Here is a 15,980-nt window from a genome sequence, read left to right on the forward strand (position 1 = left end):
TGGTGTCATTTTCATGCTAAATTCTTCCTTTACTATTATGTCCTCCATAATATTTATGATTTTCTTTTAATTTTTCGCATCTTAATTAATTAAAATTATGTTTAGAGTTGTTATAATCCATGAATATACGTAAAGTTTTTAAATTCTTTGTACAAGTTTTCGCTATTTAAGTTTTTGTTTTTGTCCTATTTTTGTTAAGATACATTTCTAGCTCACATTTTCATTATTTCTGATTTTATGTTTGGTTTGTAAAGAATGTGGTTTATTTCCATTCTTAATTAATCAACATATAAACATTATGATTAAACATTATAAACATTAATTAACATTATGATTCCTTGCATCTGGCTAGACCCATTTGTCAATTGTTACTAATCGCAGTAAAAAATTTAATATTCTTATTGATATATTTGTTAGTAAGAAAGATTGACAAGTCCAATTTAAAAAATAATAAATCATTGTTTCTTTCAGTTATTTCCTTACTTACATTGCTTTTATATAGTTTCACTCTTCATTTGTTTTTTCTTGGAAAAATAATGAAATGAACAGTATATATATTGTTTCTGAAGAACTCATCCTACGTCGACCAAATTCAGCATGCAGACACACCTTAGACCTTTTAGTACAGATAATATTATATGCTTCTAAAGTTAAGTTGGTTCAACTTTTTGTTAGAGTTTCTAATTCTATATTAACTGGCTAACCGCTCTTATACGAACCAAGCCTGATTTTGCTGATTTACGAAAATCAATTGGAAAACGACTTTTTTTGACGAACGTTATATATCACTCTTTCTTATTCGTTTAATAGTGCATAAAGAATTGCAATTATAAAACAGAGTATTCATCCAATCTAAAATTTATTCAATGCCTCTAAGTTTTTAACTAGGCACGTTGTTTCTTTTGATGAAGGTTCCTTAAAATGAGAGAAGCAGCAAGAATTATTCAGCGAAGCTGGAGAGGATATGTCCAAAGAAGAAAATACCTGAGAATTAAAAATGGTTATATGAGGTTGCAGGCTCTTATTCGCTCTAGAGTTCTTTCCTACAGATTCCAACTTCTTCGTGGCCATGTTGTTGGTCTGCAGGTATATAGTTCGATTAAAATTCTACCGTCGTTATTTGTGAATAAGTTAAGAATTTACAATCAAATGAATTATTTTCACTTACATTCTGAGGAGGGTATAATTATTTATTTCTTTTTTCCGTTACAATAATATAACTACAATTGAACCAGCAGTTTTAAAAAGATCATGAGTCAGAAAAGTAAAGTTACGAAAAAATCGAAGAAAAACTGTTTAGTTTTTGAAAATCCTGATACACGTGAAATGATCGACCTCTGTTTGAAAGAGTAGAGTTTTATGTCATTGTACGAAATTAATAACTTGTGTGTTCCAAAATAAATAAATATAAAGTTAGACTAAAGCCAACTGGCCATTTTCTGTCTTATGACCTTTTCAAAACTACTGATTCAGTTATAATACAATGTCAAGTTTAACAAAATGTCCCTAAAAATAGACTTAGGCTTATATTTATATTTATGTAAACTTATAGCGAGTTTTGTAACTTTCAGGCAAGATGCCGTGGCTATCTTATTCGCCGAATGTACCATAAAAAGATGTGGGCCATTATAAAGGTGCAGTCTCATGTCAGGAGAATGATTGCTCAAAAGAGATATAGAAAAATGAAGGTATAAGTTATTACAGTATAAGAATGTATTTCAGACAACTATGTTATATAAAGAGATTATACATATATATCCGATCTAAAGAAAAAATATACCAAAGAAAAATATAATCAATCTAAAGTTTGAAAATTATACTTTATCTCAAATTTGGTGAAAGAACATAAAGTGTTTTCGTATCTAATATGATTGAGATGAATTTGTGCATTTCGATATGTCAAAATTTTTCTACATTTTATAATTAGCTCATGTTGGGTAACAAACTATTTATTTAGATCAAATATACTTCATATTAAAATGTATTTTAAATAAAAAAAATATCACAAATTTCTTGTGAAATAACGTACAATATCGAACATATGAATTATAAATAGTTATGCATTTAAGAATTTTCACAGAATATAGTTTGTTATGCATACTTGAAATTAAGAGAAGGGTTTAAATATTAGAACAAAAATGTATTTGTTACTTCTAGTTTGAACATCACTACTATCTGGATGCTTTGCGACTCAGGAAGAAGGAAGAAGCTGAATTGCGTGCTGGAGGTAACAAGAAAGCCAAGGAAATTGCTGAGCAAAGATTCCAGGTACTGACATTCTAATAATAGATGGGATTCTAAAGTTACAACTATATCCTATCCTAAACAGCTTCATCAAAGGGGAATTTTGATTTTTTTTTTTTTTTTTTTTGTATATACGTGTAAAAGGCAGTATATCTCAGTTTTTTTTAAAGGAACTTACTTAGTTTGCAGTCTACAATCTTTCCAATTTTGCTGGTGTGTGAAAAATCTATTCAGTAGTATGTTTGATCAGCATGAACAATTGGGTTTCAAATTCAAAATTAGATTGTGGCCGTTAGAAATTTCCGTAAATTTTCATTACAGGTGACTGAAACCAACTGACCATATTGTTTTGTATTGTTTTATTGTTTTATTGTATTGCCGTATTGTTTTGTTTACCAATATTTTGGTTTTTGTTTACCATCTCTACACTACGGTAGATCTTGCAAATAAGTATAATTTACATTTATAATCACGATCATGATTCATTCAGTCGTTTTCAAAATAAACTGTGGTAGTATAACTAGTAAAGGAAGCAATTCATTAAATAATACTGTTCAACTGAATGATATGTGGAAAGTGTATTTACTTTAACTTTATTTCTGGCTTACTTGCCTCACTGTCAGCTACTTCTTTAATCAAGTATACCTGACTTTAGAACACTAGTTCCTTACAAAAATTCTTGAGCTGCCATCGTAAATAGAACATCATTAGAGGGCTCTAAATTCAATTCTTGCATTAAGCTTTTAGTAACATAGTTCCGATACAAGGTGATAAACTATTTATATAAAACAAATGAAAACGAAAATATATGCTAGAGGGCATTACTGTCTCATTTAGCTGGAGCGCGTACCGGACAAGAACTGGGCATGGACACAGAAAACGAAATTTGGCAACCCCTGTTCTAGAATATTACAACTTACAATTTAATTTCAGCCCTTTCTGTTTTTATTATTTTAACTAGGCTCAATATGAGGAATAAATAAGTTAAGTAAATTAGCTTGATTAGCAATTTTAAAAAAGACTTCTAATGCAAATAATGTATAAGTTAAAGCAGGTAAAACACGGATGGAATTACAAAAATTGAGTTTATTTAATTAATGATATATATAAGATAATTTTTTATACTAATACAACTTTTTATCGTATATTAGGAAAGATTGAAGGAAGTAGAAAGAAAAGCACAGGAGTTGGAAGTAGAAGACCGGAAGAAAATAGAAAGAAAAATACAGATCATGAAGGATGCAGACAAGAGGCAACATGAACCAGTTGATGATGGTGAATTAGTAGATGAAATGTTTAGCTTCTTCCGTCCTGACTCTGGCCCTGGAACTCAAACTGCAAAAACTGCTTGGGGCGTAAGTATTTTTATCTACACTTTTACTTACTACCTAATATGAACCACAAGAAACAAATTTTGGTATTAAATACATGTTTTTCAGTCAATTTGTTTAGATTGTACCATTTATGTAACAGCATTTACCGTTCCACATATCTATGTTATATTAAAGAATTTTGCTATACAATGACAAATTCTAGGATTTTGCGTAGGTCTGGCTGGTAAATGGTGCTAGTACTGAGGAAGAAAATTGGTGAAAACAAATTAAAACAGAGTGAAGAAGAAGGTTCACATCCTATTTTTTAATTCTCTTTCCCTAAACATAGTAGTGCATATAATGTTACACATAATTCATTTCAACCGAAGTTTTCGAATTCTTCGAAATGCTTTATTTATTTATGAACATGGATCGAATTTATAATAAAGTTAACAATATTATTTCAAACTAACAAGAAAAGTGTCACTAACAAGTTGATACTAGTCTGATACTAGTTGTGACGTTTGATAAAAAAGAGTTGACTGTTCGATTGATTATCCATTCACCCTAATGTATTTTTTGTTCACAATAGCTTCATCAATATAAATATATTATACACACTAACATTTTGAGAATTCTACATATTACTATTGAAAAACAGTAAAATATGAAAATACTCAAACAATAAAGTACAATAACAATTAAAACAAAAGAAAAATGCTTTAGTTGTCTTCTATATAAGTATCTGAGTATTCTTCAAAACTATGAAACTGGTGTAACTTTAAGCGTTCCGGCCTTGAATTAAAAAAAAGCAATAATGATTAATTTTTTTGTATTTGTTAAGTAATTTCTTTTAGAATTTAACTCCTTTAAATAAGATTGTGTGTGGTTTGATTTGAGAAATAAGACTCTTGTGAAGTGCGATGTCTTAGTGTGAAGACACTCTTATATTGTATGAATATGTTCTTATGAGAAATATTATTGTGATCCATAGATAAAATTGTTTCAAAAGTATGAAAGAAGAAATAGGTAACATACAATAATTTGCTTTACGCGGTTTCGAAAACAGAAATCATTAATTACCTTTAACACTTTCACTTTCTTCTGGAGAATGAGAATACTTCTGACTAAGGCAATATTTGCTGTAAAATAAAACAAAAATATATATATAAAATAAAATAAAATAAATAAATTAAAAAAAGTATTCTAAACAGTTCTAAGATTAGTTGTATGCACGCCTCAACTGCATTGGAAGACTGTTCCTCGTGAGATTCCCCAAGTCAAGCAATACCAGTTCTAGTCAGAGGAAAGATGGGTGAACGTTCGAATTCGTCAGATGGTGTTGGTATTGTGACATTCAACCAGCGTCCTGAGGATAATTGGAGAGCTACTTGAAAGAAATAAGTAGCGAATTCGGTACGAATTCCATATAGAGATACGGACACCTAAATATCGAACTTATTAAATTTTGTTAGTTCACCATTGAAATGTAAAATATTTGGGAAGTATACATAATTAATATGTGGCCAGAAAATTCGTTGCACGTATAAATTCGTTGCATGTTTATATCTTTACCGTTATAAATCTGATTCATTTTTGCGCAGCGTCATTAGGTTTTGCGTTTTGCGTTTCATATTTGCAGATACATTTCTATCGTCGGCATATAATAAAATAGTATGAGAGTTACTAAATATTTTAAATTATTTTGAAGTTAGGTTTATTGCTAAACATATATCTTAAGCTATAATACATAAAGGTGATGTATTCTTAAAACTGCTTCGACTTGATGGATGTTTATGATTATTAATTTTGGAAACGTTCTTATAGCCTACAAACTTTGAAATCTGAATTAAATATTTTTCAGGATATGCCCATACCGCAAGATTTACATTTAGATGATATTGAAGGAATTGAAGCTCCATCTGATGAGGAAGATTTGTCCGAATTTAAATTCCAGAAGTTTGCAGCCACTTATTTTCAGGGAAATGTTAATCACCAATATTATCGGAAACCGTTAAAGAATTCTCTACTTCCATTACATACACAAGGAGACAAATCAGTAAGTACTAAAGCCTTTATCTTTCATGTTTTTAAAGGAATTCTAAAATGTTTTGCCAGGATGTGTGAAAGAGCAAAAGAAATAATTCTCATGTACTAAGGTTAATTATATTTGTCAACAATTTCTTTTGAAAGTCAATAAAAGCTTAAAAGTCTTGATAAACTATTACGTACAAGAATTTAATTTTGCAAACAGTCTATATTCGGTTAGTAAAGATACATCCTATCTCTTCGTCACAAGTTATGCCAAAGAAACTTCAAACCTTTCGTCCTGATATTAGTACTTTAATTGTATTCAGTGTTGGCAGTCTTGTAGAACTCATCTTTAGTATTCTTACTCTACTATCTCTAACTTCATATACATGGTTTCCTATCCAATTCTGTCTCAAAGCCAGCAACCTTTCCCTACAACTATTCTATCAGTTGTTAATCTGGATAAAATTTTATTATATTCTAATATTCCAATTATTCATAGATTTGTACCCTCAAAGACCTGTACTATAAGTAAACAGAAGCTCGAAACTAAGTACATTGTTTCTGGTCCACCCTAACTCTTTCATTATGACGCCATTATACCAATGATGAAGTCCACGTATTAATCCCGAAGATACCAAAACAATCGTTTGCTACCAATTATTCGTTGTGTTACTAAATACACCTCCAATCTCCAAATATCTACTCCTTTTATACACTAATGTCACACCTACTCACAGTGTATTGGAATTTGATTTCATAAAAACATGTCATAATCCTAGAAACCAAAGCTCCTCATTCCACATTCGACCAATTCAGCTCGTCCTTCATGGTATAAAATCTCTTGAAAATAGCCTTTGTTCTAAAACAAAGAGATTAAATTATTACAGTAAACTACAATCTTACTAATGGATGAGAATAGAGAAATTTAACAAAACATGCGAATATTCAGTTATTTTAGTATGGCTATATACATTTAATACATAGGCTGCAGAAAAATATCATTACCAATCTCCGGCAGGCGATTCCTTATATCAAATGAAAAAATAAATAAATAAATAAATAAACGGATTGAGAAACGCTTTCTTTCAGAGCGTATTAACCGTTGAAATTACAAAAATTACTTTTTAAGACGCACTAGCTTGAAAACTGTAGGGCCTATCCAATAGGGTTAAAAAATTACTTAAAAGTTAGTATCAGCTCTTTGTAAACATCAAGGTTTTAGAATCCTCCGGTACTAGCGCAACAAATTGTATAGTGGAAGTTAAAACACGAAGATACACTTTTAAGTATTATTTGGGAACTCGTTTTGCCGATACCAGGGATTTGTTAAACATAAAAATTGAGATAGAACACATACTAGTTTTTGTGTAATTCCTTGACCTGCTTGTAATAGGCCCCATAGTTTTCAAGTTAGGGCGTCCTACAAAGTGATTTTTCGCACTTTCGGTGGTTCATAACTGAAAGGAGGTGGTTTTTGACCTATATTTACCAGAAGTTTTTTTCTTTCATTTGGAATTTGGACTATTTTTTCGCAGCCTGTATATTACTTCTCATATAGCCATGGTGAGATTCAATTGCTTAAATTTGTTTATAGAAAGATATATTCAAGTATTGTAAATTACTTTTATAATTTTCCTTGTGATATTGGATATGCAAGTGTAAGTATTTTTGTATAAAGTGTGAAGTTCCTGTGCCTCTTTAAGTTTACTAGAAATCACTTTCACATACGTAGACAAGCTGTTTTTGACTCGAAAAAGATGAAAAATTAAGTTGAAACACCAGAATATGAAACTACAGAACCATTTGATCTAACGAATAATTTCTCAATTAAATTCACTTTGACAAAGGAAGAACTCTTTCTGTACGTTGTATTAACAATTAATTATATTTCTAGGCAGCGTTGGCTTTGTGGATCACTATATTAAGATTTACGGGTGACTACCCAGAACCTAGGTTTTGCTTAACGGACAGAGATAGTTCTTCTGTAATGTCTAAAGTTACAGCCACTCTTGGAAGAAATTTTATACGAACTAAGGAATTTGAAGAAGCTAAAATGATGGGAATGGATCCAGTAAGTATTTTAAGCCTTTTGTATATTTTTTCAAATAATTTTACTTATGTATTTGTTCATTAGTCTATTACAGAACAAACAAATAATTATAATAAAGACCTTCGACGAAAAAAAAACTCAACGAGACAATAAAGGATTTACAACTGACTATGAGCTCCAAAACTGACCACAGATGTTTAATAATATTGATGTCTGGGAATTCGGTAGGTCAGGGAAGGTAATGTTCATGAAACCATGCCTCTAGAATTTCATCAGTATGAATTGGCGCATGGTCATCCTGGAAACTTGCGTTATTGATCACAAACATCTGGACTATAGGATGCACGTGATCACTTTAAATGTCCACATAATCATTTACAATAACGTGTACTATGATAAAAATGACAAGATCCACAGAATACTGGGAAATTGCCGAGTCAACTGGAAGAAGACAATTTGAAGAATAGGTTGTTTTGGGAGTCCGCCATATACAAACATAGCCTGTTGTTAGAAATAAACTGAAAGAAGACTCATTGTAATATATTACATGTTTACAATAAACGATAGTCCACGTTGCATGTTCTTGACACCATTTTTTTTTTTTTTTTTTTTTTTTAACGCTAAAGCTTTGTTGGCGCTGATCAATCATTCGGAAATTGCAATTGAACAGAGAAGTTTTAGATTGTGCGACTCGTGTCGGACTGTGATTGTCAGAATTAGCTGTTCAGGATACTGATTGAGCTCCGGACACTTTTGTGACATTCGCTGTATGATCCTTGGTGACAATTCTCTTCAGTGCTTGGTGATCCACGTCGGTCTACTATTACTCTTTACCGATGTTACTTTGACATAAGTTGTATAGGTCGATCATCATTTTCGATACTATTCCTTGTGATACATTTAGCATGTCTGCCATCTTAGATTCACTTGTGCTAACTAATCGCACACTTACAGTTTGGTCTCTGAAACTCAGATTGGTAAGCACCATCTGTATGCTTCAAGACACACCTTCATCTACCTCGCTTGACGTAGAATAGAGAACTACCTAATACAACACTGACAAGTTAAGGCATTCTACACACACACGCACATCTTTAGTGTTACCATCTCATATATTTTAAAATACAGATATTTCCGTCATCATTTTCTACTTTCGCACCTTGTGGTCTAACGAAAAAGGAAAAGAAAAGATTAAATTCTTAATATTTATTGTTTAATTTTTATTTTTTCCTGAATTTAATTTATTTTTTTAAAAAAATCTATATTTTATTTTATAAACGCTATTCGAATAACAAGACAAAATTTAATTTTTAAAATATACAAATGTATTGAAGTATTAAATACAACATAAGTAGATAAAAAGGTATTACTTCGAATGTGACACGAAATATTACTTGAAATTATTAAATATACTTTTATTTTTTCCCAAATTAGGAGGCATATCTGAAACAGAAACCAAGATCGGTTCGACGAAAGTTAGTATCGATGACGCTAAAGAGAAAATCCAAACTTGGTGAAGATGTCCGCCGAGGATTGCAGGATGACGAATATGCAGCAGATAGCTATCAGCTCTGGCTTGAGTCTCGACCAACATCCAATCTTGAGAAACTTCATTTCATCATAGGACACGGAATCCTGAGGCCAGAACTCAGGTATTTTGATTTCAGACAGACGAGAAAATTAGATATGAGAAAATTATATATATTTATTGTAAAACTCTGTCCCATATATGTTGTAGGTAGAGCAAGGTAAATAAATGAGTGTCCGGAATGGACTCCCACTACCAGCTTTTATTATTAAACTAACTAAATAACAGTATTTACAAAAATACTACAAAGTCATCCTCCTCTAATTTATTAGGTTAGAAAATTAGGTAGTCCTTGACCGTGAGACTGTGGACAGGATCTCTACAGAGCCCCGTGGCAGGCTAAACAGAATGGCAAAGAAATCCCCAATGCTCCGTGGCAAGCAGTGAGGAGGTTAGTAGTTACAGAGCCTCGTGGCAGGCTAAGCAACTGAGGTAGGATTCCCGACAGAACTCTGTAGCAGGCTAAACTAGGAGGAATAGAATAGCCAAGAGTTCCGTGGCAGACTAGAGGCTTGGGGTTAGGTTACTCCTAATGTTCCGTGGCAAACAGTAGGAGGGTCACCAGAGAACTTGTGAAGAACTGCCGGCTGCGTCCCATTATATACGCGTCCTGGTGGCGGTGGCGCTGCTGCTCCGATGTCATAATTTGCTTCATAGGAGGGGCTAAAGGTCCGTTGTCTGCTGGTTGTAGTAAATCCACGTGGTGCGTAGTATCCTGACGTAAAACCATGTGATGGTGTTTGTAAACACAAGCGTAAAGTATTGTTTATATACAACACCACGTGGGATATTACTAGAGACCGGATGTTTAGGCACTGAAAACCTAGAAAATTGGCAGGCAAATAGGCACTAAAAATTTAAAAAATATGCAGTAAAATAGGCACTAAAATGTAGCTCGAAATAATGAAAATAAATACTCAATATCATTAAAAAATGGATTCAAGTCATAAATAATGCTCAAGGAATATAGAAACACACTTCTTTGTCAATATATTCTTTTATTTCATATATTAAAATGAAGCTTGCTATGTATTCCATATATACTGGGTGAACCTGGAAGATGTGCACATACTTCGGGAGGTGATTCGTGACATCAAAAGAATACAAAAAGTCCTCTTGCATGTTGTGGAATTCTGCGTCGTATACGAGTGACAGGGGGGCCAACTTGGAATCAAAAATCGAATCTTGACAATTGGAGCGAGACATAAAAGTGTGTACATACTTTGGGAGGTGATTCCTGACATTTAAGAGGACTTTCTGTCTTCTTTTCATATCACGAATCACCTCCCAACGTATGTACACATCTATCTGTTCCGTTCCAACTGTCAGGATTCGATTTTCGATTCCAAGTTGGCACCCCTGTCAATCGTACAAAACGCGGAATTCCACATGCAACAGGATTTTTTGTCTTCTTTTCATGTCACGAATCACCTCCCAACGTATGTGCACATCTATCTGTTCCAGCCCAATTGTCAATATTCGATTTTCGATTCCAAGTTGGCATCATTATCCCTCGCACACGACACGGAATTCGACAAACTACAACAAAACTTTTTTTCTTCTTTTGATATCATTAATCACCTCGGAAGTATGTGCACATCTTTGAAGTTCACCCTGTGTACATATTGTAACGTACCACGTGCTTGTGTTTACAAACACCTAATATACGTATATATGTATGTATTGTTTATGTTATGTAAATTATATATTTTCCCAATGAAGGCTTATTTTGAAGAAAATACATAGAATAGGCAACATTAGGCACTAAAGCAATTATTTAGGCAGTAAAGGTCGAAATAGGCAAAATAGGCAAAATAAAATTGGCTTAAATCGAAACTATAACCCCCTATATAAATTTTAAAACGTTATTTTTGATCATATCTTTAATATTAAAGAATAGGCATTTTGCCTAACATCCGGTCTCTAGATATTACAATATATTTTCTTTCTTAAGAAAAGATAAGATATTTTTTATGTTTTTACTAATACCATAGAAGAATTGTTGAAAAATAAACTTGGTAATTATTGATTTTGTAAGGGTTAATTTTTCAGCTCTTCTCTTCTTCTCTTTGGTTTAGTTCTTGATATGATGAAAGAGATAAAATTATAAGCTTACGATTATTTTTGATTAATTTATATACTTTTAATACTTTATTCCACTTGAACATTTTTGTCGAGACAATTGATATGTTACACTAAATGATTGTTGTTTTCATTTACTTCTTTCGTAACGTCAGATCAGTCAGGTAATAGACTTTCTCTGAAAAGTAACTTTTGTCGTTGTATTTGAAATGCGTGGATCAATTTCAGTACGTTTCCAAACTAATGCAAATATGATTAAGTTTAAAATAAAGAACTTATACTCTGATTGATTTATTCATTTTTAATAAAGGAAATTTTATCAGCGGAAACCTACTTCTGTAACGGACTGTACAGTCTGACACTCACACACACACACAAAAGTATATTTTATAAAGAGTCTTACATGAAATATGCCATTTTGGTTTATCGACAACTGTACATTGTATCTTTACTTGAATTAAATACACATTAATTGGCAAGCATACTGTATGCACGTTAGTTTACTAAATTATTTGTATAAATATCATATGTGTTTAAGATTTATTCTTAGTTAGCGTTTCCATACAAGAGGATGACGTAAATAATATTCAAATATGAGAGTAATTCAATTCGATCTGAAGATGAAAGCTATTACAAATTATTTAAATATATATATTAGAAAGCCTCTATAGGGTCTAAGCCAATTTTGCTGCAAAATAAGCTATTACTTTATTTGTACTTACATTTTTTTTCGCAGAAAACATCACACATTTTCTTATATGAATATTTTGAGCCATAATATGTCAAAGCTAATATCTGCTTTTGACTCATCCTAGACATATATGAGGAAAGACGTTATTGTTTGTGTCCATGACAGTGAAATATATAGTACTCGTTTTGACCAATTGTTACTTTTACTCTGTTTCTCCTTCCTTGCACAATAAAATTTAGTCTAGTAGTTGAATTATTGTATGAAAAACAAAAATATTGCATGCAGAGTAATTATGGTACTGTCTACTGTAATAGTTCACGCTCTCAAACTGAGCAAATGAGCAAGTTATTTCTTAAACTAGATGTGTTTTCTTACTAGAACAATGCACAAACAATGTTATACACAAGTAAAATTATATTTACCTTGATTGCAAGCATGACGTACTGTAAAATGTAACGATACTTTAATGTTGTGAACCATTTTATTTTAACAGGGATGAGATATATTGCCAAATTTGCAAGCTATTAACAAACAACCCATCTAAGTCTTCTCATGCAAGAGGCTGGATCCTTTTGTCGCTCTGTGTCGGTTGCTTTGCTCCTTCAGAAAAGTTTCTCAATTATCTCCGAGCGTTTATTCGGGAAGGCCCACCTGGATATGCACCTTACTGTGAAGAAAGACTGAAAAGAACATTTAACAATGGAACACGGAATCAACCGCCTAGTTGGCTTGAGTTACAGGTTTGTTTAATTAATGTTTTATTTAATAAAGTCAATGGTAGAATGGAATATATTTTATTATTATATTTTGGAGCCTTGTACAGAATATCCTCTTGAAAGATTATATTTAGATGAGTACACTTGATATAAACTCAATAACGTATTATATAAATATGTAATTTTTGTGTAAAATAGTAGAGAAATGTAATATTTGCAAATTGCTTAAACTGGCTTCTAATGAAGACAGTTTTCTTGTCTCGATATGCTATGATCTATTTAATCACATTTTGTAGTGGGAAAGAAATTCTTAAAGATACACTACGACCAACACGTAAGCTTAGTCAGATTCACATTAGACGCTGAAATAAAGCGAAGCAACTGAAGCCAAGCATATGAAGTTGGAAAGAAGATACAATTTAACATATGTGTTCTTCAATTGTTTGACAACAGTGAGGAAATGCATTCTATTTCTTACTCCTCACCTTATATTCAATATAATAATTATCCTCTCTTGGATCCTATTTGATCAAGGATAAGAAAAATGATACTACACAATAAGTTTGTCCAACCAATGATTTATGGATGTAGAAATAGATTGCAACCCACAAAATATTAATACAATTGTGTTTCTCCCGGTCAGTTACTACTGTAACGCTTTATTTTAACATTTGGTAGTCGCCAGGAAATATATATATATATATACTTTATTTAACAATATAATAAAATCCTATAATAAAATAGTTTGAATATAATTAACGTTATCTTTCAGGCTACTAAGTCGAAGAAACCCATACAGATACCAGTAACCTTTATGGATGGAAACACCAAAACCGTTCTTGTTGACTCGGCTACAACAGCTAGAGAATTATGTAACCAGTTGTCGGATCAAATTGGCCTCAATGATCAATTTGGTTTCTCGCTCTACATTGCTCTTTTTGATAAGGTATGTATGGATAAAATTCTTTGAGTTGTTATATATTTGAAAATTCTTCGAAGAAAACAAAATGCTTATTTCTGAACTATATTTTGTAGAGTATAAAGAATTGTAGTACAGAGGTATTTTAATGTTTCACGTATTCTTATGCAAATAAGATTACTGTCAAAGGTGCGTGTAATATTTAAGTGTCAATTAAGAAAATCATATTTCTTCCAGCTTACCTGTAGTATATCTTTAATACAATAGAACAGAAATACAATAAACACATAATGTTATTTGTATTTCGAGATGCGATTCAAACTGAGTAGTTTCGAATGCTATTTTCGGCGACCTCATTGTGCTATATTCTCAGCTTTCATTGTACCATGTAATTTAGTATTCAAAACTATATTCATAAGTAAAAATGACCATATAAATAATTGCAAAGTAGGAAAGGAGTATTAAAAAAGTAACATTAACATTAATATTTTTGAGCTAATGTATACATATTGATTATTTCCTTAAAGTTAATACATATCAATTTCTTGAATTTTTGGTACAGTTTTCTAGTTATAGTGCTAATGTCACCAGTTGTTTGTGCGTTATAATTGTAATGGAGTTTTAGCAAGAATTCTCAGAAACATAACAATTTTAAAAATAATAATAATAACTGCATATAAGAAAAGGTTTAAAAATTTTTAAAAATAGTATTAATTTATTTTTCGATTTCGTTAGATAGTTTGTTCTTTCTCTCTATCGGAATTCTCTACCTCCATCAATTACGATTTAAGTTTAATATCAGTTTTGGTCAAAAGTTTTAGTGTATGTATTTATTTACTTATTACTTTACACTAAGAAGGTAAAAAATTATCGAAAAGTTAAATTATTGTAGAAGAAAGTTAGCGTGTTAAAATATGCAAGGATGATTATTGTAAAAACATATTACATAATTTATGGTAGTTTTTCTTGCTACTTTTGCTTCAATTTGCAAATATTTCAATTTGCAAATATTTCAATTTGCATATATTGCTATTAATCCCAAATTACCAATCTTCAACTTTAATTCAACTACAGTCATTTTTTCTTTCTGTGAAGATTACATATTTTTAAAATTCATTATACACACGTAAATTAATTATACTAGCATGTAAGTGTAAATAATGAAGACATGAAGAATAAAACATGAAAAATAAAATCAATAATATTTTATAGATGCAAATACGTATATTAATATACATGGAACAGCAATAAATATTTTCTGCTTTCTTGCAACTTTGTGCTTAGTATACACCCTTGCAATTCTAGGACATGAGTTCAATTCCCGCTGGGAGTTTTGTAGTTCGAAGTCCATATAGTTCGAAGTTGTAGGTCCACCTCAAATATAATGCTAAAATGGACGTTAAATTTCAACCTACATATTTTCTGCAAGGCAAAACTTGCAAGGATTAAGTAAGTTGCTGTACGAAGATACAAAAAGAAATATATGAAAAAAAAATATATATTTTTAAATTTTGTTTTATTATTTTGCCTACGGTTCCTGTATGTAACTGTTTTTATACTTTTATTTTAATGTATTATTTATAGTTGCATATGAATTTAATTGATCTTCCTTGAGTAAATATAACTGTTCAAGTTCAGATTTGATCATATTATACATTTCTAATCTTGATAGGAGAACTGGTATTACACGTAGCTTGTATAATGTGCAGTATTAATGTCGAACAATACAAATAATAAAATGTAGTTGGTCGTTTCTATTAATGTACAATAAAGACATATAAACTTATGTTTATTGTTCTGTTGTGTCGTAGGTATCATCACTAGGAAGTGGGGGTGATCATGTAATGGATGCTATTTCTCAGTGTGAGCAGTACGCTAAAGAACAGGGTGAACAAGAAAAAAATGCTCCTTGGAGATTAGTCTTCAGAAAAGAAGTATTTTCTCCTTGGCATGATCCTTCCAAAGATCAGGAAGCAACGAATTTGATCTACCATCAAATCGTTCGTGGTATTAAATTTGGTGAATATCGGTGCGATAAGGTATGATACTTGTATATTTACACGTAAATTGTATATTATATTATTTTTCCGCATTCTTTTTCTGCTCCTTATAACAAGAAAATTAAAGCATAAATTATGTTTTAGGCTATATACAAATTAAAGCATTTCAGTCACGCAACATCGGAGGTGGATCAACGCGAACGGCCACCCCAAACCAAAGTTATTAATTGCATTTTTAGCTCTTTTATAGTATTTAGTTACCTATTAATTTATTTATAAGTATTTAGTATTTAAAAACAAAATTGGTTTTTCAATTTAATTTTACTATAAAATTACAGTTCGC

General features: G+C 31.2%; 1 protein-coding gene across 1 annotated transcript in view; it reads left to right on the plus strand.

Moving 5' to 3' along the window:
- LOC145693234 (myosin-VIIa-like) overlaps positions 1-15,980 on the plus strand; it is a 144,638-nt gene that overhangs the window by 67,024 nt on the left and 61,634 nt on the right. Inside the window, exons 15-24 of the mRNA XM_081769039.1 lie at positions 912-1,086; positions 1,572-1,688; positions 2,158-2,268; positions 3,396-3,599; positions 5,422-5,616; positions 7,486-7,662; positions 9,076-9,293; positions 12,496-12,742; positions 13,491-13,664; positions 15,449-15,676. Of these exons, the coding sequence (XP_081625165.1) occupies positions 912-1,086; positions 1,572-1,688; positions 2,158-2,268; positions 3,396-3,599; positions 5,422-5,616; positions 7,486-7,662; positions 9,076-9,293; positions 12,496-12,742; positions 13,491-13,664; positions 15,449-15,676 (1,846 nt within the window). The remainder of the gene's footprint in view (positions 1-911; positions 1,087-1,571; positions 1,689-2,157; positions 2,269-3,395; positions 3,600-5,421; positions 5,617-7,485; positions 7,663-9,075; positions 9,294-12,495; positions 12,743-13,490; positions 13,665-15,448; positions 15,677-15,980) is intronic.

This window comes from Thermobia domestica, chromosome 8 (genome assembly GCF_964235325.1).
Source record: "Thermobia domestica chromosome 8, izTheDome1.hap1.1, whole genome shotgun sequence".
NCBI classification, from domain to species: domain Eukaryota; kingdom Metazoa; phylum Arthropoda; class Insecta; order Zygentoma; family Lepismatidae; genus Thermobia; species Thermobia domestica.